The sequence below is a fragment of the Triplophysa dalaica genome, chromosome 8 (genome assembly GCF_015846415.1).
Source record: "Triplophysa dalaica isolate WHDGS20190420 chromosome 8, ASM1584641v1, whole genome shotgun sequence".
Taxonomy (NCBI): Eukaryota; Metazoa; Chordata; class Actinopteri; order Cypriniformes; family Nemacheilidae; genus Triplophysa; species Triplophysa dalaica.
The window spans coordinates 13,276,133-13,302,858 of NC_079549.1; the positions used below are offsets into that span (position 1 = coordinate 13,276,133).

Consider the following 26,726-nt stretch of genomic DNA (forward strand, 5'->3'; position numbering starts at 1 on the left):
ATTGGCTTGAGTTGGATTACTGGTTCAAATGTGTTAGTAATTACAGTTAGTCGACATACTGTTACTGGCTCTCAGTTTCACATTATTTCTGCCTTAAAGTTCAGACGCCATGACATGACGTCTATGTTTTTAGAGAATTATTTTTAAACGCTTTCTTTTTTAGTAGGTGTAATATATATGTAACAGTGTAAAAATAAGTTCTCATACATTAACTTTTAAAGTTTGTTGTTTCCTTAATAAATGTCTGTGCACTGTGCATATTAACGTTGTATTTATAAACACATATGACTACATGCATTTATTTAAATATAAAATATGAATAAAGGTTTTTATAAAATTTAAATTATTGGTAAATATAAATAAAAAGATCTAAATATTTCCTAAATATATATATATATATATATATATATATATATATATATATATATATGTGTATGTTTTAGTGTTTATAAGTGCAAAATTATTATGCACAGTACAGAGACATTCAGTACGTAGACAAAAACCTTTATTCTGGATGCGATCAATCATTTAACAAAAAAATCTTTCAACCAAAAAAAACAGAAATTCATCATGTGATATTTTACACCATTTAAAAGGATGGTTCACATAGAAATGAAAATTATTTATTATTTACTTACTTTCTTCCGCTGAGCACTAAGGAAGATTTTTTGAAGAACATTGGTAACCAAACAACGTTGGCCTCATTTAGGTACAATTGTATGGACACAAAACCCAGTGAGACATTTTTCAAAATATCTAATTTTGTGTTCTACAGAAATACATGTCTTGAACAACATGAAGGTTGAATAAATAATAGCAGAATTTCAATTTTAGGGTCAACAATTTCTTTAAGCCTTCACATTAAACCAGTTTCTGCTTTTTATCAGTCATGAGATAGAACAGGAAGTGGCAAAGAAAACAACTGTGGTAATAATTGTTGAAACATTGCTCATTCGACAGCTCCTGCGTGATACCTTTAGTTGTTTTCTTGCATATTCTCACACTGGCAAATACAATTTAAGATTTAGTGTAGTCTGGTTGTTGTTAAATATGTGCTTGTTGTTCATTACACCGAACACTTCGTTCCAAAGAAAGCCATGTTTATATTATGCTGGACACAAAATGGCAGCCCAGAGCCAAGAGGTGAGCTTGCTTAGTTATCCCTGTCCATCCCTGGCCGCTAGAGTACATTTTTGGCGCTCGCCCTTGAAATCATCTCCACCTGGATGTTGTAGGCTGGAGTCCAAACACAATAAGGAAATAAAATATGAGTGTGAAAAGCTAGCAAGAATGGCTCTTCCCCCGCTGGGACCTGCTGCACTCCACAATGCACTCCGATGACAGGAAAAGTTTATGCCGATTTGTTGAATCAAAAGGAGCAGAATGGGGAAAATGCTATGAGCGTGAGCTGTCACATTCCACACCCATGACGGAGGCATGCGTATTTTTCACTAGCTTAGTCCAGCTGCTACATGCTAGCCTGAGAACTAATCTGCAATGTTGGCCACTGGCCCACGGGGATAAAATCTGGGTTGCTGTTAAGTGGAAGTGAAAATAATTTCCACTGAGATTGATCGAGATTGCAAGACTGAGGGAAACTGTTGTGTGGAACATCTCAGGGGATTTTAGCCTTCACTTTGGAGAGGCTACCAATGAACGTTTTTTAGTGTTTAATGATGCACATTGTAATCCACAGCTAACTATGTTGAGCAACTTCCTCAAGTTTCTCTTTATATCTATGTCCTTGTTGTCATGGGATAGATTAGACGGTTAGTCTTTGCCAATTAGCTTATTAAGGCTGTATTGGACTTTAGGGATTGTAAAGAGATGTTATGAGTAGACAGTGTGTGTGGTTTGGGCTGATGTCATTGCAACCCGTTTTTTCTTAGTTGTCAGTCTAGGACGTTCTTCGATGTTTAAAGATTGAGCTGTAAACTTTTAGGAAGCATTGAAATAATTAATTTTTGGGGGATTAAAATAAAGCCCTTACGGGGTTTGGATCACTTATAGTTATCATACTGCTTGCAGGTTACGTCTTCCGAATGAAGCAACAGACTTTAATACTCCCATTAAATGCATGTGGGTGTGGAACAGGATAAAGATGTTGTTGAATTTTTTTTCTCAAAGGGGGGGAGTAATGAAGACCAAATGACTACTCAGAAGTCATTTATTAGATTTTTTTTAACCTTCAGCCTACCGATTCACTTGGGTGGAAAGTTTTGCCTAGGGGGGTGCACGGCTGTCAGTTCCTCTTACCTCAGACAACCATCGCCATCGACGGTGTCGAATAGGAACAGTGGGACAAATTACCCGTGCTGTGCCCAGGGGGCAGGTGGCTTTTAGGGGTCGTTTTCTCAGGTCACATGTAAGAGACGTACATCTGTCACTGTGAAGGTAGCACTGGGGGACACACGGCTTGCCGTTCCCTGATGTGTAAATTGATTCAGATTGACAGACGGTGCTACCTTTTGCTTCGTTACTCCATGTGCCCCTTTTAAAAGGGGGACCGGACCATAAAGCAGGGTTTGTTAGGGTAATCTAGGTCTTTGTCCACTTATCAACATGACAAATCGTCTGTGTGGAGCTAGGAGACGTTTAACATGGTTCACTTGAAGAGCAGTTTATTTGTGAATAATTCAACACTTCTATTAATCCCCCTAGAATGTTTTACACGTTATCTTTCGGGAACACAGTAATCTGATATTTGAATGCAATGTGTTCAGGTTACTGCAGAACACAGAAAGCAATCTTAGCAAAGTAAAAATGTGTGTTAATAGTATTTTATTTCTAAAGGACATCTTGGAATTTGTTTTAATGGAACTGCTAGCCCAAGGACAGGTTGGACCAGACCAGTATCAGAATGGGTGGTTCACCGGTCTAAACAAATTTCCTATCAGCTCTTCCTATCTCTAGTTTACCTTATCTAAAGCAAACATTTGAAAACCCTAATTAGGTGTTTTGTGACACTTATTAATACATTTACTGTTTTTAGATCATGACAGAAAGGCTTGTAACATCCAAACAGGTTTTCACATGACTATTTACTTTATTGTCTGTTATTTAAAATGCAGACATTCTGTCTACTAACATGCTTTGTAAATAACCTCCATTGAGAGTTTTTTTATATGCGCTACTATATTTATTGTGAAATATATCTATATCAGTTTACAATGCGGATAGAGAACTGCCACATTTTTCTAGTCTTTAGTTGTGGTTGTCAACCACCATCAGATGATATACAGTGAGCGGTGATGTGCAGTCTAATAAATAGCTTTGAAGGGACTTTTAAATTTCAAATGTGTTATACAGGATGCAGTGGTCAAACATTATGGCCAGAGGTCACATTTGGAAAGTTGGAGACTGCAAATTATTGCTGGATGGTTATGTGGGTTGTTGAACATTCGCTTGGGTCTCATGAGCTAGATAGTTTCACTACTGCAAACGTTTGGCACGGGAAATGAACAAATACGTGGAAAGACACATGAGTGATGCTAAAATTGTAATGTGTTTGTATATGAAAGAAAGGGAAGAAGTACAGCATCGTTTGGTATATTTGTTTGCCCGCTGTAAGGAAAAAGAAGCATAGAAGCACGCAAACTGCCAGATGTATGTGAGTGCTTTGCTTCAACGAGATCGTTTCATTTAGTTGATTTTTGCGAATATTCATGAGGCTCTGGTGATATATGTAGTGTTATTTTATTTATCATAGAATAAATGCATAAATCCTGTTTGTTAAGAAAACCCCAGATGCCCCATATATTTAATCTCATATAATATATTGCTCTTTTGATCTGCTCGATTAACAGTTGCTGGACTATCCACTACAGTAGGATTGGAGCAAGAATAAAAGATTTGCAACAAATAGTTTTTCTTATTTTCATTATGACAATAGAAGGTTGAAAGGGCAGAATGTAACACACACACACACACATAAACACAAAGCTCCCCTCAGGTTACCAAAAAGCGAAATGAACCTACCAGACAATATTATTATAGAAATCAGTGGTGTAGTCGGGGCCTTAAGCGTAAGTTATAGTCGTGCGTATATAGAAGCTCAAATAATTAACTTAGATAATTCATTCGGAAATGCGTTTAAGTAAACATAATGCTATCGCAGAGTTTTTTGACCTGAGGGCGGGGTTCAAACAGACCAATCACAGTGCTTTGAGTTTACGCGTTGTTACATTTTAGGAGAGGTGCACGTCCGGCTACGGCCTAGGGTACGCCTAGGGTACGCGGCTCTGCGTAGGCTATGCCATAGGTTACGGCATAGGTCCTACGCATACGAGTATAAGCTGAACTTTACGTGTACGCCGTATGCTTACATTTTCCACAGCGCTGTTTGCGTATAACTACAGAATAAGCTTATACCCACATGTTTTGCTGCTTAAAACGTCTCCAGGGTGATTTTGTGGCTGCTTTCCCTTCAACTTTATCGCATTTTTCTTATTTTGTTTTTAAACACGCGATTCTTTGATTCATTGCCTACAAAATATTATTTCACGCAGCCCCGCCTCTGACAACCGCGTCATCATTAGTGTTGGCAGCACGCCATTAAGTCCTGTCAGTGCATGAAAGACTCGTAAGCCGTCAGGTAACATTGACAAAACTGCTCACTTTTGGTCAAATTTGCTTTAAAGTGTGCTTACCAGTGGTGTGGCGAAAAATGACTTCTGTCAAAAGACAAATTACTCTCTTCTGTCCCGTGCCAGCTCGAGAGAAACTGACACTGAATTCACATGTTTTCTTGTGCTGCTTTATCCCAATGATATGGTGATGCATCACGACTCTTTGGCTGTCTGTCACAACTTTTAATACTAGCTTTATTTTAATGACACACGACGAATTCAAACAAAGCACTTCCTTACTATTTAAAAGCTCATTACGTTTTCTCTCTATCCTCATCCCCTTTACAGCTGTGTTAAACCTACTCGTTACATTTATTCTGCGTTCAAAATAAGTATTTTCACCACAACATAGGCCTATAGCCTGCTTATATCTTACCCACAAGTATTCACACAGAGATGGCAGTGTTGGCAAGTTACATCTGTATATCATAATATTTTAATATAATTTTGTGTATGTGATCTGTTAAAACATATGATGCTTTGTAAAAATATTGTATTGTGGTCAACAGTACTGGCATAGACCTGTTATACCCGATGCTATAAATTCATAATCAAAGCATAAGTGAAGAATTATCCATAGATATTAATAAATGGCATTTATAACTGTTATAATTTGAATGTTACTAGTAAAAACAAACTTGTTCTTCAGACTTCTATCTTTTTTTGGTCATTTGGGGTTGTGGGTAATGGTTGTATAAGATATTACTGCACTTTTTTTGCTATGACTACACCACCGAAATGTCTATCCATTTATGTTTCCAAAACTTTTAAACATGCCAAAATGTGAACTCTGTGCTCAGAAATGTAGAACGCATATTTAACATCACATATAAACCAGTTAATATTTCACCAGGGAAAAACAAAAATTGCATGCCCTGGACCAATGCAAGCCACTGGCGGAGATTACAATACATTGTAAGGTCTGAATTGTGTTAGATGTGAAACAAAGGGTTCCCTGCAGTCAGTCTCTCAGGGGTGAAAGGTCAACTCAGCACATCTGACATACTGCACATTAAGATGTGTGGGCCAGGGAGCCTTGAGGTACTATTTGCCACCTGGCAAAGATCAAGTCGTGTGAATGTGTTTTGAGGGCACCTAATGCTTCTGCTTAAAGTGTAAATCGGGAATTATAATATAGTAGCGGAGTCAAATAGAAATGCACACGGTTTGCTAGAAAATCATTATTAAATGATGCATGGAGAAAGTGAAGCTGGTGTATTTTGGATATGATCTAAAACATTAGGAATTAAACATGTTGCTTTCTTTTGTCGAAAAGGTTTTGAACATTTCCAGAGAGCACTCCCACCTAGGTCAATAAATTATTCAGGATTTTTGGAAGTAGGCCTGGCATCCCCCCGAGAGGCTAGCGGGCTGCTAAAGCCAGAATGGCTTCATCGCTTAGAACACTTACACGGGTATACTGCACGCTGTTTGACTGAGGCTCTTCTTCTCTAAGGCAACTTTGCTGGCTTGAAAAATGGTTAGAATGGGGAGATAGTAATCCCCAAAGCACGTTTTCTTGCAAATGAATATGATTTCAAATGTGTAAAAGTAGAATTAGTTACAGTTCAAGGTGCAACGGCTTTTGGCTGGTGCATCGACATAAATTATTGGGAAAGGAAAAAAGGGACAAAAACACTTTCAACACAGACAAATACACATTTTTTGTTGGGTACTTTTCTATGGACTTTTATTTTCGTAACTTTTTTTATTGTATACTGACTTATTAATATTTTATATCTGTCACCCCTAAAGACAAACAACCTTTTTTAGGGATGCACGATAAATTATCGGTCATTTTGGTATCGGCCGATAAATAGTAATTTTTAATGTTATCGGTAACGGACAATAATAACATTTTGGCCCATAAATTATAGCCGATAAATAATGAATAATTTCATCAAGGTGAACCCCTTCAACTGCACGCTGCTCACAGTTATAATCCAGTACATTACTGTCATGATCATTCACTTACTTTTATTTGGAAAACATTTTAATGTTCTGTAGTGTGTAGATATTTATGAACATGTATATTATAGGAACAAAAGCAAATTGTTTGAATCAGACTGCTATCTAAATGCTTTCTGTCTTGAGACCTGTTAGACTTGTGGCTGTTGAGAACGCCTTTCTGGGTTCCTCTGGAAGAACGTCTATAATTTGTTTATTAAATAAACATTTTACCAGAAAAGTTTTAAAGTTAAAGAATCTTTAACCATTGTATTATAAGCTTGGTACATGATTTTCATGGGACAAAAATAATTTTCATTGTCAGAAAATGTTATATTAATATTAAGATACTGTATATGTATATACCAATGTATCGGTTATCGGATTCCAATGTTTAAGAATGAACGATCGGCCAAAATTTACATATCGGTGCATCTCTAAACATGTTAAATGTTTACATTAGCATTTAGCATTTACTTAGCCGGTTCCCATAATAAAGGTGATTTCAGGATATCCTATTCTAAATGTAAGCATAACCTTACACACACACAGCAGTTCATATCTCCATGTGTAAGTCTTATCAGAGACAAACAGCTACATACAGTATCTTTCTTTTTTCTCTCTCTTTTGGCAAACGGCTCACTGTTGCAGCAACATAGCCGGTACGATTAGGTGAGGGGTTTTCCACCTTATACACTTTTAACTGTAGTTCACCTAGGCTAAATAATTTCAGGTTTTATTTTTTTTGTGTACATTTAAATATATTCCGTTAGTTCAGTAGTACAAAAGCAAAATATTAAGTAAATCCCGGGGGTGTGAAGTGCAGATATGATTACAGCTGTAGATTTTCTTCTTCGTTCTGCTGTTAGGACGTCAAGCTCAATCAAGTGACACTTTGCTCTCGGTCTGAAGAAACTTTGGGTGATCCATGGTAACGCAACATATTTGGTAAATAGGAAGAGGTCCTAAGAAAATATGCAAGCGGCTCTCTGTGTGTTTGTGTGTGTGTGTGTGTGTGTTTGTGATGCATAGTACAGTGCATCAGTGGCTTTTGTGACTACAAAGATCAACTGAAGCTTACAGAGACTCACCAGGTTATTTACACAAAGTGTAAATCACCAAAATGTGTTATTAAATGTGTACTTCTAGAAGTAATTCAGATTTTTAGCATTTTTTGTTTAAGATAAAAAGGGTATTGTGGGAAATTACACCTTAACCAACAACATATATCCTAATATCTATAGTTGGACAGAGTCACTCCTCACATATAGGTCTTAGCACCTGCAACGATCTGATCACAGTAGAAACTGTAGTCCGTTGCATGTGTAAAAAAGATGCAGCTGCCATTTCAGTTAACGTTCGCTCATCTCAAGGTGTTAAAGGCTGATTAAGTTCCTTGTATAAGGGCCTCTGGCTCAATTGCTGGGCCCTAGTGATCACACATCTCAAAGTGGAACTTGCCACCCTTACCAGGTCACACCTTATCCCCTTCATGACAGATAAGAGCTGCACAAGGGCAGAAAAGAACTTGTGTTAGCAAATATGTGACAAACAAAGCGGTGATAGTTTTTTCAGCCACTAAGTCACCGTGACATTGGCCATACCAAAGACAGTTGCGGTTTAATATGTGCAAACACGTTCTATTTATCATTTTTTACTTGAGAACTGTTATGTTTTCGCTTGCACAGTTTAAACGTGTGAAAATATTGTTTCAGTGGCGCTCAAAGAGTTAACGTCTTCTAAAAAGAGCTAAAAAGCTTTCAGACCCTTTAAGAGTTCTCAAAAGAGAAGGCATCCATGAGAGAACGTGACCTGCAGTCCTTTCACCCTTGTTTAAATAACAGGTTTTGAGACCGTGGAGGTTTTTCTTGGCACCTGTTGAAGTCAAAACTCCCTAAAACAGACAGTTTCACAAGCTTTTGTATTTTAAGAAAACATGTATTTTTGGCCACTGTCTAGCTCCGGTTTCCATGGAACTCTGGGAGAAGGTCAGAAATCAGCTTTCTTCTGAGGTGACCAGGCAAAGATCTAGCTATTTATCGCTCTATTTATCTAGCCATATTTAACTGAAAGGTTTGAGTTGTATTGCGTTTTAAAGACACGGTTGTACAGCTAAAATCAACAAAAGCAGAGCCAACGTTGAAAGTTTATGGACATAATAGGGATAATTATACAGTAGAGTTGTGGGGAACGAAAAGAACAATAAACATTGGGGTGTGAAACGAGAAACTTGATTTCTTGTGCGAGCCACTTTCAGTCCTTTTATTTGCCATTTTAGAAGCATCATGGCAATATCCATTTGGACTAAACTGAACAATTATGAATTGTTGCATTGCATATAATTGCAATAATTTGACAGATGTTTTAAATGCATTCAATTGTTTTTATTAGCAACGAAGCATGCAAAAAGTTCCTCGTGATGAAGAAGGATTCAGTCACAGGCTGTGTTGAGCTGCCCACACATTTGTAGAGATTGTCTAGGGTACAGTAACTCTAACACAAATAATTCAGCCTGTTTGTAAATGGCCTCAGCTAGCTTTATTAGCCCAACACTTTGCCACTCCCTGCTTTAAATCATAGATGATTCCCTAACAAAGCAGCGAAGAGAGTTTTTATCCGGCTGCTCGCGAGTTAACGTGGGTCTTTCCTGTTCTGTGAAAGCCCTGCGGTCCTCAGCATTACGAATGATGTGGCTTCTGAGAGCCTTAACACAGTCGACGGAATGAATACGACTTCCGTTTGAGACGATAATATGATCCTCGTGTGCTCCCTGGAGGTGTCATCAAGGGGAAAGTCGAATCCTCCTTACTGAACAGAGGAAGTGAAGGGAACAATGGCCCCCTCAATATTTACTGGTTCTCCACTCTAAGCCAGTCTTATAATCGCCTGAGCCAAGGAGATGTTTATGACTTCCCTCTGGACTATTTGTATGTATGCTTGTGTGTGTGTGTGTGTGTGTGTATGTGTATGTGTCTACCCAAAGGAGTGGTTACAGAGGTAGGCTATCGCTTTAAGCTCTGCAGTACCTTTGGATTCCTGTAATCAACATTCTAATTACCCACTTGAGGTAATTAGCACCTTGCTTTACCCCAGGTGTGTTACTATAAACATCATCAAAGTATCTCACTTTCACACTCTTTGATGTGCTACTAATCCAGGACCTCCTCCAAAATATCATCTTATAAATAGTTTGAAATAAATGTAAATATCACATTCGAATATCTGATCTCATTTTGTAAAAGAATATCTTAGAGGGATGAATTTTGTGATGTTTCAATTAAAGTGGAAAGACTGGTAAGATAGTAGCACCTGTTACCTCATATTGTATATTCATTTTAAAATTGCTATACTGCTTGGGTTAAATGTTTGTAGACATTATTTATTTGTGTGTGTTTAAATCAATTTGGTGCAATTTTATACATTTTTAAAACACAATTCAACTCTCTGATAAGCACTATTGTTAGCATTGTAAAAATTGTGGATCATTCACTCAACACTCCCCTTTATTCTGACAATACAGAAGGGCGTAATATGGGTCCCTGGTGGACCCCACGGGTCATTGACCTTTGATGGGAGTTATGAGCAAAGGGCATAGAAAAGCTTTTGGGGGGGTCAGAGAATGACCACATAAAGGCCAGAATTCGTCCCTTGTGTGCTACCTGCTGGGCAAACTATTCAGGTGACCAAACTCCTCACATAAGTGCGTATGTGTGTGTTAGGATGTGTGCGTGGGGGGGGGGGGGCTGAACAGATGTGTTTTACTCCCTCATTAACATCAGAAAGAGTTGCTCTGATTGAAGGTCCTGGACCAAGGGGGCTCTATGTCTCATTGGTGGACTGTCCCCATTCACTCGCGCACACTGACCTCCTTAAAAGGCTCCCACCTACACTGCCAGCTGGCAATTGGTAAGGTTTTGCTGTGGTCTCTGCAGTCCACACCACAGATCCATGCACATAAGCTCTCAGAGCACCTCAGTCTCACACACCCATAAACATATGTTGGCTGGCGCACACAGGCACGCATTTGCCACAAATGGACTCGACTTCCCAGTGTAGTGTTTCACCGGAGAGAAATCCGGACTCAGATCCTCGCAAAACTATCCCAAAACATGAAATAGACCAGCGATACGCATGCAACCCAAATTCCTTTGTGAATACCTTTGAAATCCCTGCTAACTATTAACTAGTTGAGAATACAGCAGGCGCAATTGTCAACAAAGTGCTTAAGCGGCGAGTCGCACAGAGATTTAAGTTTCGCCTCTTTTACAAGTCAAAGGAATAAGGCTTACTTTAATCTGCACTGGCAGTGCCATATGTTATTATCGTGTCCTAATTAATCTTACAGGAGGTGTAATTCAACCTCAGATTAGGCCTGCACCTCACACAGATTAATTAATGCCTCTCATCAGCAACAGCTAAATTAATTTTGCCCTGATTACGAACATTCGAATTTGCATGTGCTTAACGGAGGGTCTTTATTTCATTATGATATTGAGCTCAGACTAACACACACACACACATTGTCATTGGCTGCCACAAATGGACACGCACACTCAACTGGATGCAGGCAATAATCTGTGTTATTCACTCGTGTTTTGGCACACATAGCACACAACGCGCATGTACACACACGCTCGTAGCGATAGCCAGGAGCTGTTTGCAGTAGAGTGTTATTGATGGGGCTGTGGGAGTGATGCAGAAAGAGAGGGAGAGAAAGAGAGTGGCTATAGAACAGCGCAGCAGATGCGCTGACAGTTGTTCACAGGCAACCTTGTGCATCTTTAATGCCACCCCAGCTGATCCTGGGCCTGCCAAACACAGGAGTGTACTGCGACCGACCAGTGTGTGTGTCTGTGTGTGTGTGTGTGTGACAAAGCTAGAGGTCAATGTATATGGAAATGGACGCCGGGGAGGAAAATTACATTCGGTGGATATAATGCTGCAGTAACGCATGGCCTGAGAGCAAGATGCTGGATTGCAATCCCAACTGTTATGGCTTGAATTAACCTCTCTTGCTCTCATTTACTCTGTCTTTCTCCGCAAATCAAGCTCACAGCATGTGTATCTATCTATATTTGTAACGCTTGCCATCTAGCCCAAAACCAGGCAGCCTTATTTTCCTATCATCACATGGGCACTTGTGAATTTTAGGATTTGTTCAAATAAGGCCCGTGCTATCCCATGCAATCAGCACTTGTGAAACTACAATTAGCGGTCACACATGCTGTGAACACTTGCCAAGACACATTTAACAATGTCCAATAAGTTTTGAGATTAAAGATGGAAATCTAACCATGGTTCGCAAAATTCTCAGAGGGTTTAGACTGATATCGTCCGGATAGTTGTGCTTTGCGGTGCCAATGAAAGAGTGATTTTGTTGTTGCTCGTTTTCACTTTTCTAGATTAAAGTGTACCATAAAATGGCGCAGGGCAGAAGAAGGAAGTGTGGGAAGGTTGTGGGCAGAATGGATGGATAGATAGGGCCACTCCTTGCATAAATATTTCATTAGCAACCTGTCTCCTGGTCTGGAGCCTTCATTTAAAGCCCCCCTTTGAGGTCTTATTTTTTGCTCCATCTGGACCTGTTAGCTTTCAGAAACCCAACAAGCACCTCTGGCAGTGCCACTGAGGAGTCTTAGCGGAGCCCAAGCTGTCTTCTTTTAGTTTCGCTTTTTGACTGATAGTAAACAGGTATTAGGGAACGATGATTGTGCTTCATAAAATCAGCCTTTAATAAGAAGAAAATGAAATCAACTGTATTAGGTAGTAAAATAGAGATGCAGAAATACTACATTTCTTCACTGATACGATAGCCGATTATTTAAAGTCATATCTGCAGATAACGATTCTGAAGATTAAATTTATATTTCTTAAGTTTTGTTATTAATTCATATTATGACGATTAATATAGAACATCAAACTGGTCATGTTTCTTATAATTTTCAACATACAGAGCACAGATTTATTGCATTTTCCTGGCCTCTTGTGATTGACAGGGTATATCGGCCTCGATCATGAGCTGTTTTTAAACTATAGGTTGATAGCCGATTTTGTGATGAATTGTCCTTTAATTTCTTAAATTAATCTTTAATTTCTATTACTGTAAAAGGAAAAATATATTTTTATTGCTTTGCATTTCTACAACTGAAATAGAATAAATGTTACCTCTCTGCACAGCTTACGTGAAAAAAGGGAAGAGTGGATGGGAAAACATGCGAAGGTGTCTCGGTTTCTCTCCGAGAAGGAACCTGGTGTTGTTTTGCTCGTGAAACTGTTTGAACAGCTAGTGACTGACGGGCCAATCGCACGCTGAGAGCCACCGAGCATCTGCCGGGAGATTTGCATATTAATTGACCCATATTAACTTCCAAAAAAATTGATAGACTCCAAACTCAGCCAACAGATTCATCTGCCCGCCACTTCTTAGCTCTCACCTGCCGGTTTTATGGTAGAGTATTACCATACAAAGACAGCATGCGAGAAGAAAAGGCAACCTAAAATTGCAGGTTTTGTTGGCGTGTGTAATTTGTGTAGTCTCCTTTCAGCTCATTTGCCCTAAGGGGGTTTGTGCTTCTTGTGCTTGTTTCTTTTGCTCCCAGAATGCAACCTGACTGATAGTTTGCCTGAGATATAGAGGTTGACTTCTTTATCTTCCTCGGCGCAGCATATTGTGTTCTGCACTCCTCCTGTGTCTTCTCGTCCTCAGGGTAGCCCAGTGAGCCATTGTGTGTTTCCAGCCCTACGATTTTAAACACACACACACGTACACACACAGGCACTCCAAGGCTGGTAGAGGCCCTGAACAGTTGTCGAGAGAGAGGGGTAACATGTGCATGGGGTGGGCACAGATGGTGGGTCTGCGTGGGGGAGGAAGGGGGAAAGGTGGGCCGTCTGGCGGCATGAGCGAGCCTCAGAGATCTCTCTCTCTCTCTTTCTCTCGCTTCCTCTCCTCCCCTTCGCTCCTTCTTGCCTGTTGCGTTGGGTCCTATAGTAGACAAATGGGAGTTTAATTCAATTAGGCCCAGGCTACTGTTGCCGCTTCACGGCAGGGCCTGTGGAGCACCGCCACCCCTTTACAGATGGGTGCTCGCTGGCTAGATAAGTGCACACACACACATACACATATACACAGACACTCTCACTCTCCTACTTTTATGCTCACAAATATTGGCAAGTGCTGAAATACCTAAATACAAGCAAAACAAAGCCACAGCACAAACACACAGACTCCAGGTTTGCGGTAATGGTTCACGCATAGCTGAGTTTTCACTGTGAATCACGGCGGCACAAAAGCGGCCCCTCTCTTCCTGGGCTCTTTGTTCCCTCAGCACCAGTGTGACCTCTCCGGCTGCCCGGCCTTAAAACAAACACAGAGAGCCTCATCTCCCATCACACACACCGTAAACAAGAGCACTTTCACCAGCCGTTAGCTGCATGCTAACAACACAGGAAAAATAGATCCAACGTTATCTGTCAGGTTCAAGGCCTTCACAAGCAGAGACACATAAACAACCTTGAGTGGGAAACTCTTGATTCATTGTTTTGTCATGTTTTTACAGGACTGAATTTGAAAGCCCCATCATATCAGAAGGAGAGTTTCATGGCTTGGTCCATGTGTGTCTGCATTATTATCTGGATGCTATTGTATTTTTTTTTAATGTTGACAAAATTCACATACATGTTGTCTTGCACCTCAGCGTCTTTAAAAAATCAGTGCAAGAACGGTCTTTAAAAATATAGAGCTAAAATTAAACACGTTCAACAGCATGTGCAATGCACAACAGGTGAAAATCATATCAAGTCCAGTCAAACAGTGCCTAAAGACCATAAAAATTCCTCTGAATACAACACATATTTGTAGGCCGTCTTTTGTGGCTTAGCAGGTAAATGTGGTTTTGGTGCATGATCTGATGTTGCCTCTTTTGATTTATATGGATCATTTCCAGTCTATAGCCACTAGGCAGCGACCTCCTTTCGAGCGTAAAGCCTTACCTACTCGCCCCCCTCCCCCGTCACTCGCTCAGGTGATGCGCACAGCACAGGAGAGAGAGAGAGAGAGAGAGAGAGAGAACAGAGCAGTTATTTTCCACCGTCTGTTCAGTCGGGGTTTCATTACCGTGGCAGAGAGGCACCTGGAAAAGACCTGCGGCAGGCTGTCTTTTTCCCGACATGGATACGGAATACTCGCTCACCTTTGCGTTTTGCCAACGCCTGGCGCAGGGAACATATGGAAAAGGGAAGAAGAGAAGGAAAAAGGAGGAAAATGGGAATACCTGTGAACAGGGAATGGTAAAAAGGTGTGAGGAACAAGATGTATCATGCAGACCAGATGGATGTGATCGTTGGCCATTTGGTGGAGCTGAAGCCTTTCCTGTGTTAAAATATGAAGTGTTTGATTTTTTATGCGACCAATGTGTGCGATGAATTGACTTCAGTGGACGACGTGGATTTGCAGGTGTGTCTGCAGTTTTCCCCCGAGCGCCTGGAAAACGCTCTGCATTGGAGACGAGAGGATCGTGAGAGATTGTGACAGAGCACACACATACCTGTCTAAACAGCTAAACTGTTCAGAACAACATGTGTGCGTGTGTTTACGTGTAACTTCAGGCTATTGGATGTGTGAATCTCTCTCAGTAGAGAGCAAAGAAGTTCATTCACACTGGACAGACACAATGGATTGTCTTTTTTTAACTCGTGTTTTTACAAGTAGTTTTTGCTAACAGCTTTTACAGGTTCTCTAAAAGGTACCATCGTGAAATACATTATGGCTTATTCTCAAAGGAGAGCTAACAGAATGATAGGCGGGGTTACTCGAGAATACGAAACAGCAAGGAGAGAGAGAGAGATAGGGTGGGGAGAAAGGAAGAAGCCAGGGAGAGAGAGAGAGAGAGAGAGAGAGAAGTGAGGTGGCCTCTTTGTCTCAGGGGTGAGCACAATGGGCCGTTCACTGCAGGAATTATACGGCAGGACAGCTGCCGGAATGACACACTAAAATGGCAGCCAATAGAATTGCAAAGGGGGCGGGGCTACATGGGGAAAGTTGGTATGATTAGTAGATCCAAAATAGTTTGCAAAGGTCGTTTGCTAATTTATTATATTCTGAAACATCTTTTATTTATATTTTGTCTCTCTACCATACAGACGCACACATGCAAGACCTTTGTGACCTCAGCGCAGTCAATTTGATGGATGACCATTACTGGTGTGTTTTACTGACACACACACATAGACTTAAAGAAGGACACATAGAAACAGTCTATGAGGACCTCTCATTAAAATATGATCTTAATAAGCTAACCTCCAGACCTGTTGATATTATTCATGTTAGCAAAAATGTAATTGGTCGAATTTCCTGCAGCTCTTTTAATAGTGAGAGGGACTCTGTTTATGTCTCACTATTTTTTCTAAACAGTTGGGCCCTGAAAGTTTAACAAAACCTGTACGGGCACACATATGCAAAATATGTCTTGTTTTTTCCCTTGATGGTTTTAAAAACCTCAGAGTTTTCTATTTGTGTCATCAGAAGGCAAAATCTATACAATTCTAGGTAAATTAGAACGTGCCTTTAGACGAAACCGCACTGAATGTCTCTATAACGTAAATGGAAAAAAACAAAAACATTCGGTTAAGTATTCAAGCTATGTGATTTGGAATGTGGATGGCTAGCATATGCTGTTGAAAAACTGTCTCGGCAGCTAGAACAGGAAAATGTGATGTAGAGAGTTTCGTGTTTTGTGTGGGCTTAAAGTCAAACCACTCAGCAGTTCACTATTATTAATATTCAGCCCTGACCTCTGTATTCTTCCCCTTGATTCTTTTCCCAGTCCGCCCACTTCTTTCTTTTTCTCCAGAACACTCCCACCATTGAAACTTTGAATGATTGGCCACAGCTTTTTAGCTTTAAATTCAAGGCTGCGTTTCTTATGGTACCTGCATGACTGTGTAGCGATGCCGAGTGATGCGCAGTCAATACTGGGATAAAGATGCCGATTCTTGCTATAGAGAACTACAAGAAGCAGGGGTGGGAGTAGAGGATGAAAAATCAAGCAACGGCAAGATAAAGTTGCTTTACGTCCAAGGTATACCCGGACCACACAATGAGCCTCTCATGTCTTGCTTTCAACCACTCCCCTTATGTCTTTCTTTTGCTCTTTCTTTTTCATTCAAGAAGGAGGGGGTCTTTACCCGCGGACTGAAGTCGGCCTTAAATAATCCCGGCGGTCACACCTCTTAGTTAGAAATCTTTTTGTCCCACGCCCCTCACCCCCGCCATACCACCTCTCCTCACTCTTTGGTATTCAGCCCGGGTCAGTGCATTTCGACCATCTCTTGTACCCGAGATGGTTCCCCTTTTAATTTGCACCTGTTGCGCAGTTGTTCCGGGGAAGCAAATGCAGCCCCACGGAGCAGACAAAGATCATATTATGATCAGATACGAACGGCTAATCTTCGCGTCCTCTGGCAAGATCAGCCCAAGGGAAGCACTCTGCCTTTTTTGCATGGGAACCTGGGAAAAAAAGACGTCATTGGTATTTTTTAAGTGAATGGGCTCCTAGGGAGAGATTAGGGGTAGTTAAGGTGTGGAGGAGGGAACGGAGTGTTCCGCAGCCCAGTTGAGTCCATTTGATGCCAATGAACTGGGAAATAGACCGCGGATTGAAGGGAAAGTTTGTTGTTTTTCAAAACTCTGTGTTCAGAAGGGGGAGAAAATAGTCCTGAAATCGGCAATTAGGTTTTTCAATCTGACCATTAGAGTAACTTCCCACTTGTTCTCACTGCTTTGGAAGGCAGCCTCAGAGATAAGGTGCTGTGTAGATTGCTCTATTAGGCAATGAAAGAACATCAAATGAACCTGAACAATAAACTGCAGTTCCCATGATGTAAGATTCCCAGATTATCATACTCTTAACACTTCTCTCACACCAGCTTGTATCTAGTTTTCTCGGTTATGTTTTTTTGAGACCACAAAGACTGTGGTAATATAATTTGAAATAATGTAGATTTTATAAAACAGAAATTCAACTTTTACATTCTACATTAGGTTTCATGATGCTTTTTAGATATGGGGAGACTAGGGTTAGTTGTCACTTCGTTAACTTCAGTAAGTCAATTTCTATATTGGCACAAATGTCAAAGTTCCTGAGAAAAGCTATTGAACATTACCACCATTAATTCAATACAGAGTTCATTTGAGCTTTTATGACAACATGCCCCAATGCCAGTAAAGTATTTTCTGTACTTTGTTGAACTAAAGCCATTGGACAGCAGGGAAACCAAAATAATAACAGTTTTATTATATCTCTGTCTTCTCAGTGCTGAGCTATGAAAACGTGGGGGAAGCTGGGTCAGGGTCCGATGAGGAGGACAGACTGCTGGGTTCTGAGGGTGAAGGCAGTCCAGCAGGAGTGCCCAGTCTGGAGGCCTCTCCACGCGTAGCCCATGCCCTGCTCTCCTGCCGGGGGGATGAAGAGAATGAAAGCCAGGATGGGGCCGGGGCCCACGTCTGGCGCCACGGAGACCTGAATGGATCAGGTAAGAGTGTGAGCCAAGAATACGAGTCGTTTGAGGTTTTTGTGGATTAACATGAGACAGCCAAAGTTCAAATTTCACGGAACATTGAAGTTTGGACTGTTGTGATGTGATTCAGCTAGTATTTAGCATTATAAGTAACTAATAGGAAAGTGATGTCAACATAAAAAAAACTCATACTGGATCAACTCAAGGGTAGTTCTGACTTATGAAAACGTGATTTGCTTATAGGTTGTCGTACCTATAATCAAATCTGCACTTTTCATATTATTAGGCCAAACAGCTCAACAGGCAGATGTTAAGTGATTTTAAAGATAAATACTCATATCTCACTTTTTTACTTGGTTTACAATTTTAATCATAAAGGTAGATCACACCCAATTTCCGATGCCTCATCGCTGTCTCCCCCTCTTTTTTCTCACTTTTTCTGTGACTCATCCACTCAAATCCAAAAGCAATCGAGTTTGCGGCCGAGACACAAGCTAGTGAGGCTTTAAAGACAAATTCTCTTAATTAGGATCACAGAGCTATCATTAAGCATGAGCCTGCCCTTCTGAAGACTCATTAGAGGCCTTAAATGAAATTTTGAGCATTATGATGGCCATTTACATACATAATAGACCCACAATTCCCTGGGCCTGGATGACAGTTACAGAGTGAAGGGAGAACTCATGCGAGTCGCCCGGTTTGAAGAAAGCGAGAAAATACCCGACCCCCAGCAATCAGTCTCAGCTAATGACTAAACCATATGCGTCACTTAAATTCAGAGATTGTCAAAGTCCCAGAACTTAACAGGGTCTTCAGGGATGTGTCATTCGCTTGAATAGTGTTTTGTTTAGTTGATGTTTGCCCCGTGATATGCTAGATTAATGAACGTCTTCAGAGTTTATTCGAAGGCCACACCTCTAGCGCGATAGCAATATTCGATCTTTGTGATTGAATAAAGGTATTAGTTCACTAGCTGGAAAACATATTGTGGTAAAGGCTGGTAAATGTGACATTTTGAAAGCGTCTGCATGAATCATCTTGTGTGGTTCTTCCTCTTTTCTCTGTGCATTATGATTGCCAGAAAAACACACCTCAAGTCTGCAGCATACGCATAGCTACAAACAAATAAACACGCATATGTAAAGATGTCATTATTTTTACACTAAATAAAGGTAGTTTTGGGGTCTTTTCCACCTCAGACTGATTTAAAAACTATATATATTTAGCCACTAGCCTTTTTGAAATGAGACGGTCAGATTGACTATTGAAACAATGTGTCCTTTAAATGGGACTTCGCATGAGTTTCAGTGGTTTAATTCACACCATCACCGGCAGCTACCACAAGCAGAACTGAGACTCTAATGTAGTTGCCATTTTGTCCCTCGAGGAAAGCTTAAATATTTTGTCCTTAGTTCATTGGTTTACTTTAAATTGAACTTTGAAGAAATTGCAGTTTCAGCACACCACACATGACGTTCAGTCCTTCATATGACCTGAAATAAAACCCCATGCTAATACTGCTAATCGCTAACCCAGCCAAAGAAGTTTTAAGACAGTGTACCTCAAAGGAAAGCACAATGCAGAGAATGCAGGAGAATATTTTCAATGACTCCAGGCCTTGCGCTTTTTTATCTGTGTGGTGCAGGAGACAAATTTCACCAGGAAGGGTTTTCAGCTGTTAGCAAATACCTTGTTTCTTTAAAATTACCAAGTCTAATAGAGCTTTTCTTCTTTTGGTGCTCGAAACGTCCATTCGTGAAGCGTTTCTCTGAGAAGCTTGATTTCAACTCTCTGCTTTAAAAGACATGGCTTAAATGTGGTAAATAGTGAGAGGATTCATTGACTTTCAGTATCTTTCATCTTTCATCTTGTCATACTTAGATAATGAGGAAGGAAGTGAAACACAGTTTTGAAATGAAACAGTGCTTATGCCTTGTGAGTAAGTGAGTGTGTTTGTGTCAGGAGCGACTTGTACCCTTGTTTTCTCCCTGCATAGTGGTGCTGAATATCCTCCTTTTGTGGGGGAAGCTTATGATACTTGTGACTGCCGGTACGAGGTCACATGAGGAGGAGGAGGAGGAACAAACACAATAGCTGCAGTATATGAGCAAACTCCTCTTAGACCCTCCTCTCCTCCCTTAAATACCTTGACATGATTTCTTAAGCCACGGTTACAGTGAAGTCACTCTCTAACGTTTTATCATTCCCTGAGCTCTTTGAAATGTAACTCCTTCATTTTTGAAACTTTTGATTTGTCTATATATGTTCTATATCTAATTTTGGTTCCAACACAATATGTAATGAATAAGTCATGTCAACATAAGTTATTATTTTAACTCAACAAACCTAGTTAATGAATTTGTTTACAACTAGTTTTTTGCGTTAACAATTTATAGCTAGACAAATTATAAAACAGTAAGTTTAAGCATGTAAACAATGAATTTCATGTTCAAATAAATGACTAGTATTTTACTTTTCAAAACACTTTTCTAAAGGTTGAATTGATAAATGCAAATATTATGCCCTGTTTTTAAATGTTTGTACTGTTTTAAAGGTTTTGAATAAATTTGTATTCTATACAAAGTATATGATCAACAAAAACATTTGAGTATAACTTTAAATTCTATAACTAACTTAGTGAATACAAATATGAAAGGACTAACATTTCATTTATTTTAGATTGTTCAAATTCTATAGCTTTCTTGTTTACTTTTCACTCAAATTAAATTTCAGATCCCTGATTTTCATTGTGCTCTCAGACTTTTGGACCCCACTGTTATTTTATTGTACATTATACAGTAGTGCACACTATGTAGTAATTGTTATCCTTTAAAACATATGTTTTCTCTCTTTCCTTTGGCATTCTTACAGAAGAGAGAAAATCTGAGTACAATTCCATGAGTCCTGACATCTCTCATCCTGGAATTGGAAATGGTACAGGTGAGCTCATTTCTGGAGATTTTGATCTGAACCTTTGCGTCCAAGTCTTTTAGACTCAAAGCTTGTTTCATGTATCATACTGGGCAATTGGGGTTAATGTTTTTGATGTGTTAATCGTGACTCTTGCAACATTGCTTCGTTATTCAGATTCTGTGTAAATTTCTTGATAACTAGGTGTGTCCGGCCCTTTTAGCACCCTTTGTTTGGCATGAGCACACACATAGACATGTGAGGTAATGCTCCCTCATGTGTGCCCACAGGGGATGGAAAGTAAACATTTTTAAGTTTACCAGGAGTGCAAGGCAAATCACATTTTGCAAATAAATTGGGTTTAGACTAAATCAGACTTGTTCACAATATGCACTTTCAAATTGATTACAAAAAGACAGCAAATTTGGCTCGTTTAAGCTTTCAAAAAAATATGATTTGGAATATTTTTGTTAGTTTATTAATTATTTGCATTAATTTCAATACAAGGATTTTGTTTTTCAAATTGGCTTACAGATCTTTTTTGTATAAATGTAGCTACTGTAGCTTCCTTTTACAAATTCACACTTTATGTTCATCCATTCCGCCTTTTTCTGTACTTATCCACACAGCATGCAAAAAACTATTGTTTACGTTTAACCTTGTTTAAACCTTGTTCTGTGCAATTACACACAACGCATGATCCACAATTAGATTATTGGGTCTGATTTTATGTATATGATGAGCAATGCAAAGTGAGATCGGTTACCCCAACGCGCCTAATTGCCGTATAACCCAATTACCCGTAATGCTGGAAATGTTTAAAGCATTTTCGAACATGCAAGAGGATGCTTAAAGAGTGCTTGATGATCAAGCTGGCTCCTATTAGTCTTTTGAAGTGGCCATTATGTTGTAACTTAAATAAATACTTCCACCTTTAAGGGCCTTCTAATGGTTCGGTCTCCACTGCATCACACTTAGAGTGGCCAGTGTCCTAATGCTCAGCTAGGCCTTTCGAATGACAAAGAGCCTCAACCAGTGCATTCATTTTTGCTCTTTCTCCCCACTTCCTGTGTGCAGTTAAGGGTATTGATGCCACTTCAGAGCTGGAAAGCTTCTTTGCCAAGAGGAAACTGGACGACGGTGAGGGACATGCAGGGAGTATTGCGGACTACCTGCAGGACACTGTTATCATTTACCCAGAGGACCCAGAGGAGAACACGCGACTGGGCACACCAGAGGCCAATGGACAAGATGAAAATGAAAATGGTATTACATTACATAAAACTGGTTCCAAAAAAAGCTAAATAGTGGAAATACATATAGATTTACCATTATTAATAAATCATATTTTTTGTAATTACACATAATTGATTGTAATGCTCTACCCACCATTCTCCCATTGCTTAATATTGCAACTATGCCACACATATGTTGCCATTTTTCAACCCCCCTCCTCTCTCCCTCTTTTCACTTTTGCCCAGATCTGGCACTGAGGACGCCAGATGCCTTTGCCCAACTGTTGACCTGCCCCTACTGTGACCGGGGCTACAAGCGTCTGACCTCCCTAAAGGAGCACATCAAGTATAGACATGAGAAAAACGATGAGAGCTTCCCCTGTCCCCTGTGCAGCGACACCTTTGCCTACCGCACCCAGCTTGAGCGCCATATGGCCACACATAAGCCCGCTAGAGATCAGGTAAGACCAGGCCCACCTCAATCAATGCTCATCTTCATTACCTCCCACTCATTTAATGATTTCAGGCTATAGAATTCAACTGGTGATATTTCGAACTAACAAAATCAACTACATGATTCTGTGGGACAAAGTGGCTCTCTTTCTGAGCATGTTTTAAAATAAATAAAAACGAAACTTTCCTGTTTCAATAGGAAACAAATCCACATGGGAAGATGCTTCTCATGTATTTTCCTTGAGTCTTTAAGCACTTAGAAAAGAATTTGTTTTAGCCATGCACTACCCATGTCCAACATTGAACACGCTTTTCTAGAGCCTCGCTCAAATTCTTCACACCGGAGCCACAGCTGTGCACTGTCATACTCCCGTGTGTCCGCCCATAGCCGGCCATGTGTGGGCTGTTCTAGGACATTGAATTCTATAGGCCTGTTGACTTTTCGCATCAGCTGTTGGACTGGAGTCAAAGTCAAAAGATGCATAAAAGCTCAAGTTAGTTCTGCCTGTTACTCAGATCTCAACATAGCCTTTCTTTTGAATACAAATCTCAATTTTGCTTTTCTAAGAGAAGGAGTCTTTTTTTTTGTTATGGTAAATGAGTTCTGAGTAGTTTTATAGGATTTTAACAGGATATCCTACATTTAAGCCTTCAACTTTGAACCTGGGCACATTGGGAGAGAACTTATGTGAATACTTGCGGTACCCTCTCGTCTTACTGTCTGATTGACGCTTGCATGCGCACACACGCACATGTGCACCTCTCCAGACTGATTTAAATGATGACCAGATGGCTTTTCTTCCGGTGATCTAAAGTATCCTAATCCTTAAATGACTTTAAGTGTTTGTTTATTTGCTCTCAAGGGGTGTTTTCCTGAAAGGCTTTGAACTTTATTTACTAGATCCACCTTGTTAGTTTTTTGTTTTATGTTTCAAGGTGTGTTCAGGGTACATATTTACCTACAGTTTAGTACAGTATAGTATACTGTAGTATAATATCATATAGAAATACCCCTGTATACATCTTAAGCTGGACTTTGTAGACAAGTATGACTTTTCGAGATAGTACTTCTGCGTCATACTGTACGTCTTAACTATTAAACGTGTGCTTATGGACTCCCACACGTTTTTCGCAGACCTTTTGTGTATGTGTGTGGGGTGCAGGGTGAATGCGATTGTTTTTGTTGTGCATCTGGGGCCCACATTTGAATTTCAAATGCAGGAAGAGCACCTACGTGACTTTGAATGGTGAATACAGATACAGCCTACACTGTTTTAACTAACACTAGACACAAATGCTTAAAGTTTAAAGTTTGTGGCTTAGTCACAGAAGATACTGAGAAGGAAAAGTCACCATGGATTAATTATATGGACTTAATCATAATACCTTTAAAAAACCTGCAAGATGCAGATGGTCCATGACTAGCATGTGTTTTAATTGTGTATTAATGACTAAATATTGTAATTCATTGTGGCCTCCCAGTTCTAACGTATGCAAATTGTATTTTATCTTTTACTCTTTTACAGCCTCAACTGCTAAATGAGGGGGCCGGGAACCGCAAGTTCAAATGCACAGAGTGTGGCAAGGCCTTCAAATACAAGCACCATTTAAAGGAGCACCTTCGCATTCACAGCGGTAAGCGAGTGTTTTTTACTCCTTCTTACAAGTGCAATAAGATGAATGGCTATCAAATATATAGTCTTAGCCCATATGTCTCCAATTTACTTAATGGTAATTCAGTGTGGTTTGGCTAGTCGGGAAGATGATGAATATTTAAAACCATAATTGCATAATTATTCAAGTATGATTTATTTATTCTAATGTCCCATCATCGTGTCATTCATTAAGTGGAATGGTTCAAAGTTAAATTAAAATTTTGACTTCTTTCAATGCACAAAACTGTAAAGAAATACAATGTGTCAAGCGAAATGTTTAAACTAATGCAAAAAATTTAAGTAATACGTTTTGATTTTTTTCTTTAAGGTGAGAAGCCCTACGAGTGCTCCAACTGTAAGAAGCGCTTCTCCCACTCTGGCTCTTACAGTTCACACATTAGTAGCAAGAAGTGCATTGGCCTCATCTCTATTAACGGACGGGCACGCCAAGGAGTCAACACTAAGTCAGGCTCATCACCAAACTCAGCTGCGTCCTCGCCAGGCAGTCCTGCCTTAGCTCAACTCCGTCACAAACTGGAGAATGGCAGGTCCATGAGCCTTCCATCTGACCAATCTGTCCACCCAGACATTAAGCCTGAGCCCATGGACTTCAATGAGTACCGTCTTATGATTGCATCGCAGCAAGATTTTGGTGGGGCAGGAGCTTTTCTCAATGGTAGCGGACGTGGAGGGAGTCCTCCTGGGATACATGGTTCAGCTCAGAACCCCCTGCAACACCTGGGTATCGGGTTGGATTCCCATCCGTTGGCTTATACAGGGTTTAATAACAACATAAGTGAAGTTCAGAAGGTTCTTCAGATTGTGGACAACACGGTTTGGAGACAGAAGATAGATGGCAATCCCGAAGAGATCTCTAAACTCAGAGCATACATGAAGGAATTAGGCTCCCAGATGGAGGAGCAGAAGCTGGCATTGGCTTCCCAGGAAAGCTTCCTTGGCGTTGGTCACAACAGTCCCACCAAGACCATCATTGACTACACACTGGAAAAGGTCAACGAAGCCAAAGCGTGTCTCCAGAGTTTGACAGAAGATTCAAAGAGAAGGGTGCTGGATGTTAAGAAAGAAAGACCCAGCCATGGCATGGATCTTGGATCTGAAGACAAAACACAGGAGAGGGATGCGCAGTACTCTCTGTTTTCATGTCAGTACTGCAAGGAGACGTTTTCTGGCCCTATTCCCGTGCATCAGCATGAGCGCTATCTCTGCAAGATGAATGAGGAGATCAAGGCCGTCCTTAAACCTAACGATAATGTACCAACCGGCCGAAAGGGGGTTTTCGGCTCAGAGACTGGGGTGATATCCTCCTACCTTTCTGACAGGAACACCACCAGCCCGGTCAACCCCTACAAGGATCACATGTCAGTACTAAAAGCTTACTTTGCCATGAACACTGAGCCCAACTCAGAGGAACTGAGGAAGATCTCCATAGCAGTGGCTCTGCCTCAGGAGTTTGTGAAGGATTGGTTTGTGCAATGGAAAGCTCAATCTCACTTGTCTAGGAAACGATCTCCCCCTCCTGAGCAAAACTGCCGAGAGGTCAACCACGGCTTGGTTAGAGAGTCAGCATTTGCACGCTCACCTCTTTCGATGGGCCAGTACAGCGACTCATCAGCAGAGATTCAAGCCATAACTAATGGGGATTCAGGGCACAAGCTGTCCAAGTTTACAAGCATCAGACAGACCAATGAAAGGCAACTTGACTCTGTGGACCACTTGAGAGGTGAGACACCCTCTCCTTTGAATCTTACGTCGTCATCATCCAAACACTCGCATAGCAGTTCATACACCCCTAATAGCCTCGCCTCTGAGGATGCTCATGGGGAACCGCTGGACTTGTCTTTGCCTAAACACGTTTCCAAGTCAGAACGGCGGTCCAAACCCAATGGTTTTTCTATTGACCACAGTAGCGACACCTCTGTACGTGAACAGGGAACAGAGCCTTTAAACTTGGCACACATCAAGAAGGAGTTCAATGGACCCAACAGCCTGGGCAATGAAAGTCAGCTGGATAAAAGCTCAAGCCCCATCTTTAGTATAAACCCCTTCGGTGGAGGGCACATGTACACTTCGCTTCCACCTCATGGAGCTTTCCCTCCTCCTACATTCATGTCTCCAGGTCAAGCCACCATCCCGGGACTCAGGCCTTATCCAGGGTTGGATCCCATGAGCTTTTTGCCACATATGGCTTATACTTATGCAGCGGGGGCAGCAACCTTCGCTGAGATGCAACAACGGCGGAAATACCAGAGGAAATCAGGCTTCCAGGTAAATTGAATGTATAAGTACAAGGAACTAGCCACATTTTGTTTTTGTTACAACCTTTTGCAACAAAGCAAATTTCCTGTCGGTTTTGTGTCTTT

General features: G+C 40.5%; 1 protein-coding gene across 7 annotated transcripts in view; it reads left to right on the forward strand.

The window, feature by feature from the left end:
• The window catches only part of zeb2a (zinc finger E-box binding homeobox 2a), a 48,666-nt gene that overhangs the window by 17,962 nt on the left and 3,978 nt on the right, over window positions 1–26,726 (forward strand). For 5 of the 7 annotated variants that reach the window (XM_056754535.1, XM_056754536.1, XM_056754533.1 and 2 more), the window contains 6 exons: window positions 17,889–18,107; window positions 20,964–21,032; window positions 22,080–22,268; window positions 22,484–22,698; window positions 24,217–24,325; window positions 24,674–26,631. In XM_056754535.1, coding sequence (XP_056610513.1) covers window positions 17,889–18,107; window positions 20,964–21,032; window positions 22,080–22,268; window positions 22,484–22,698; window positions 24,217–24,325; window positions 24,674–26,631 — 2,759 coding nt within the window. The other 2 variants (XM_056754539.1, XM_056754538.1) reach the window with 2 other exon arrangements.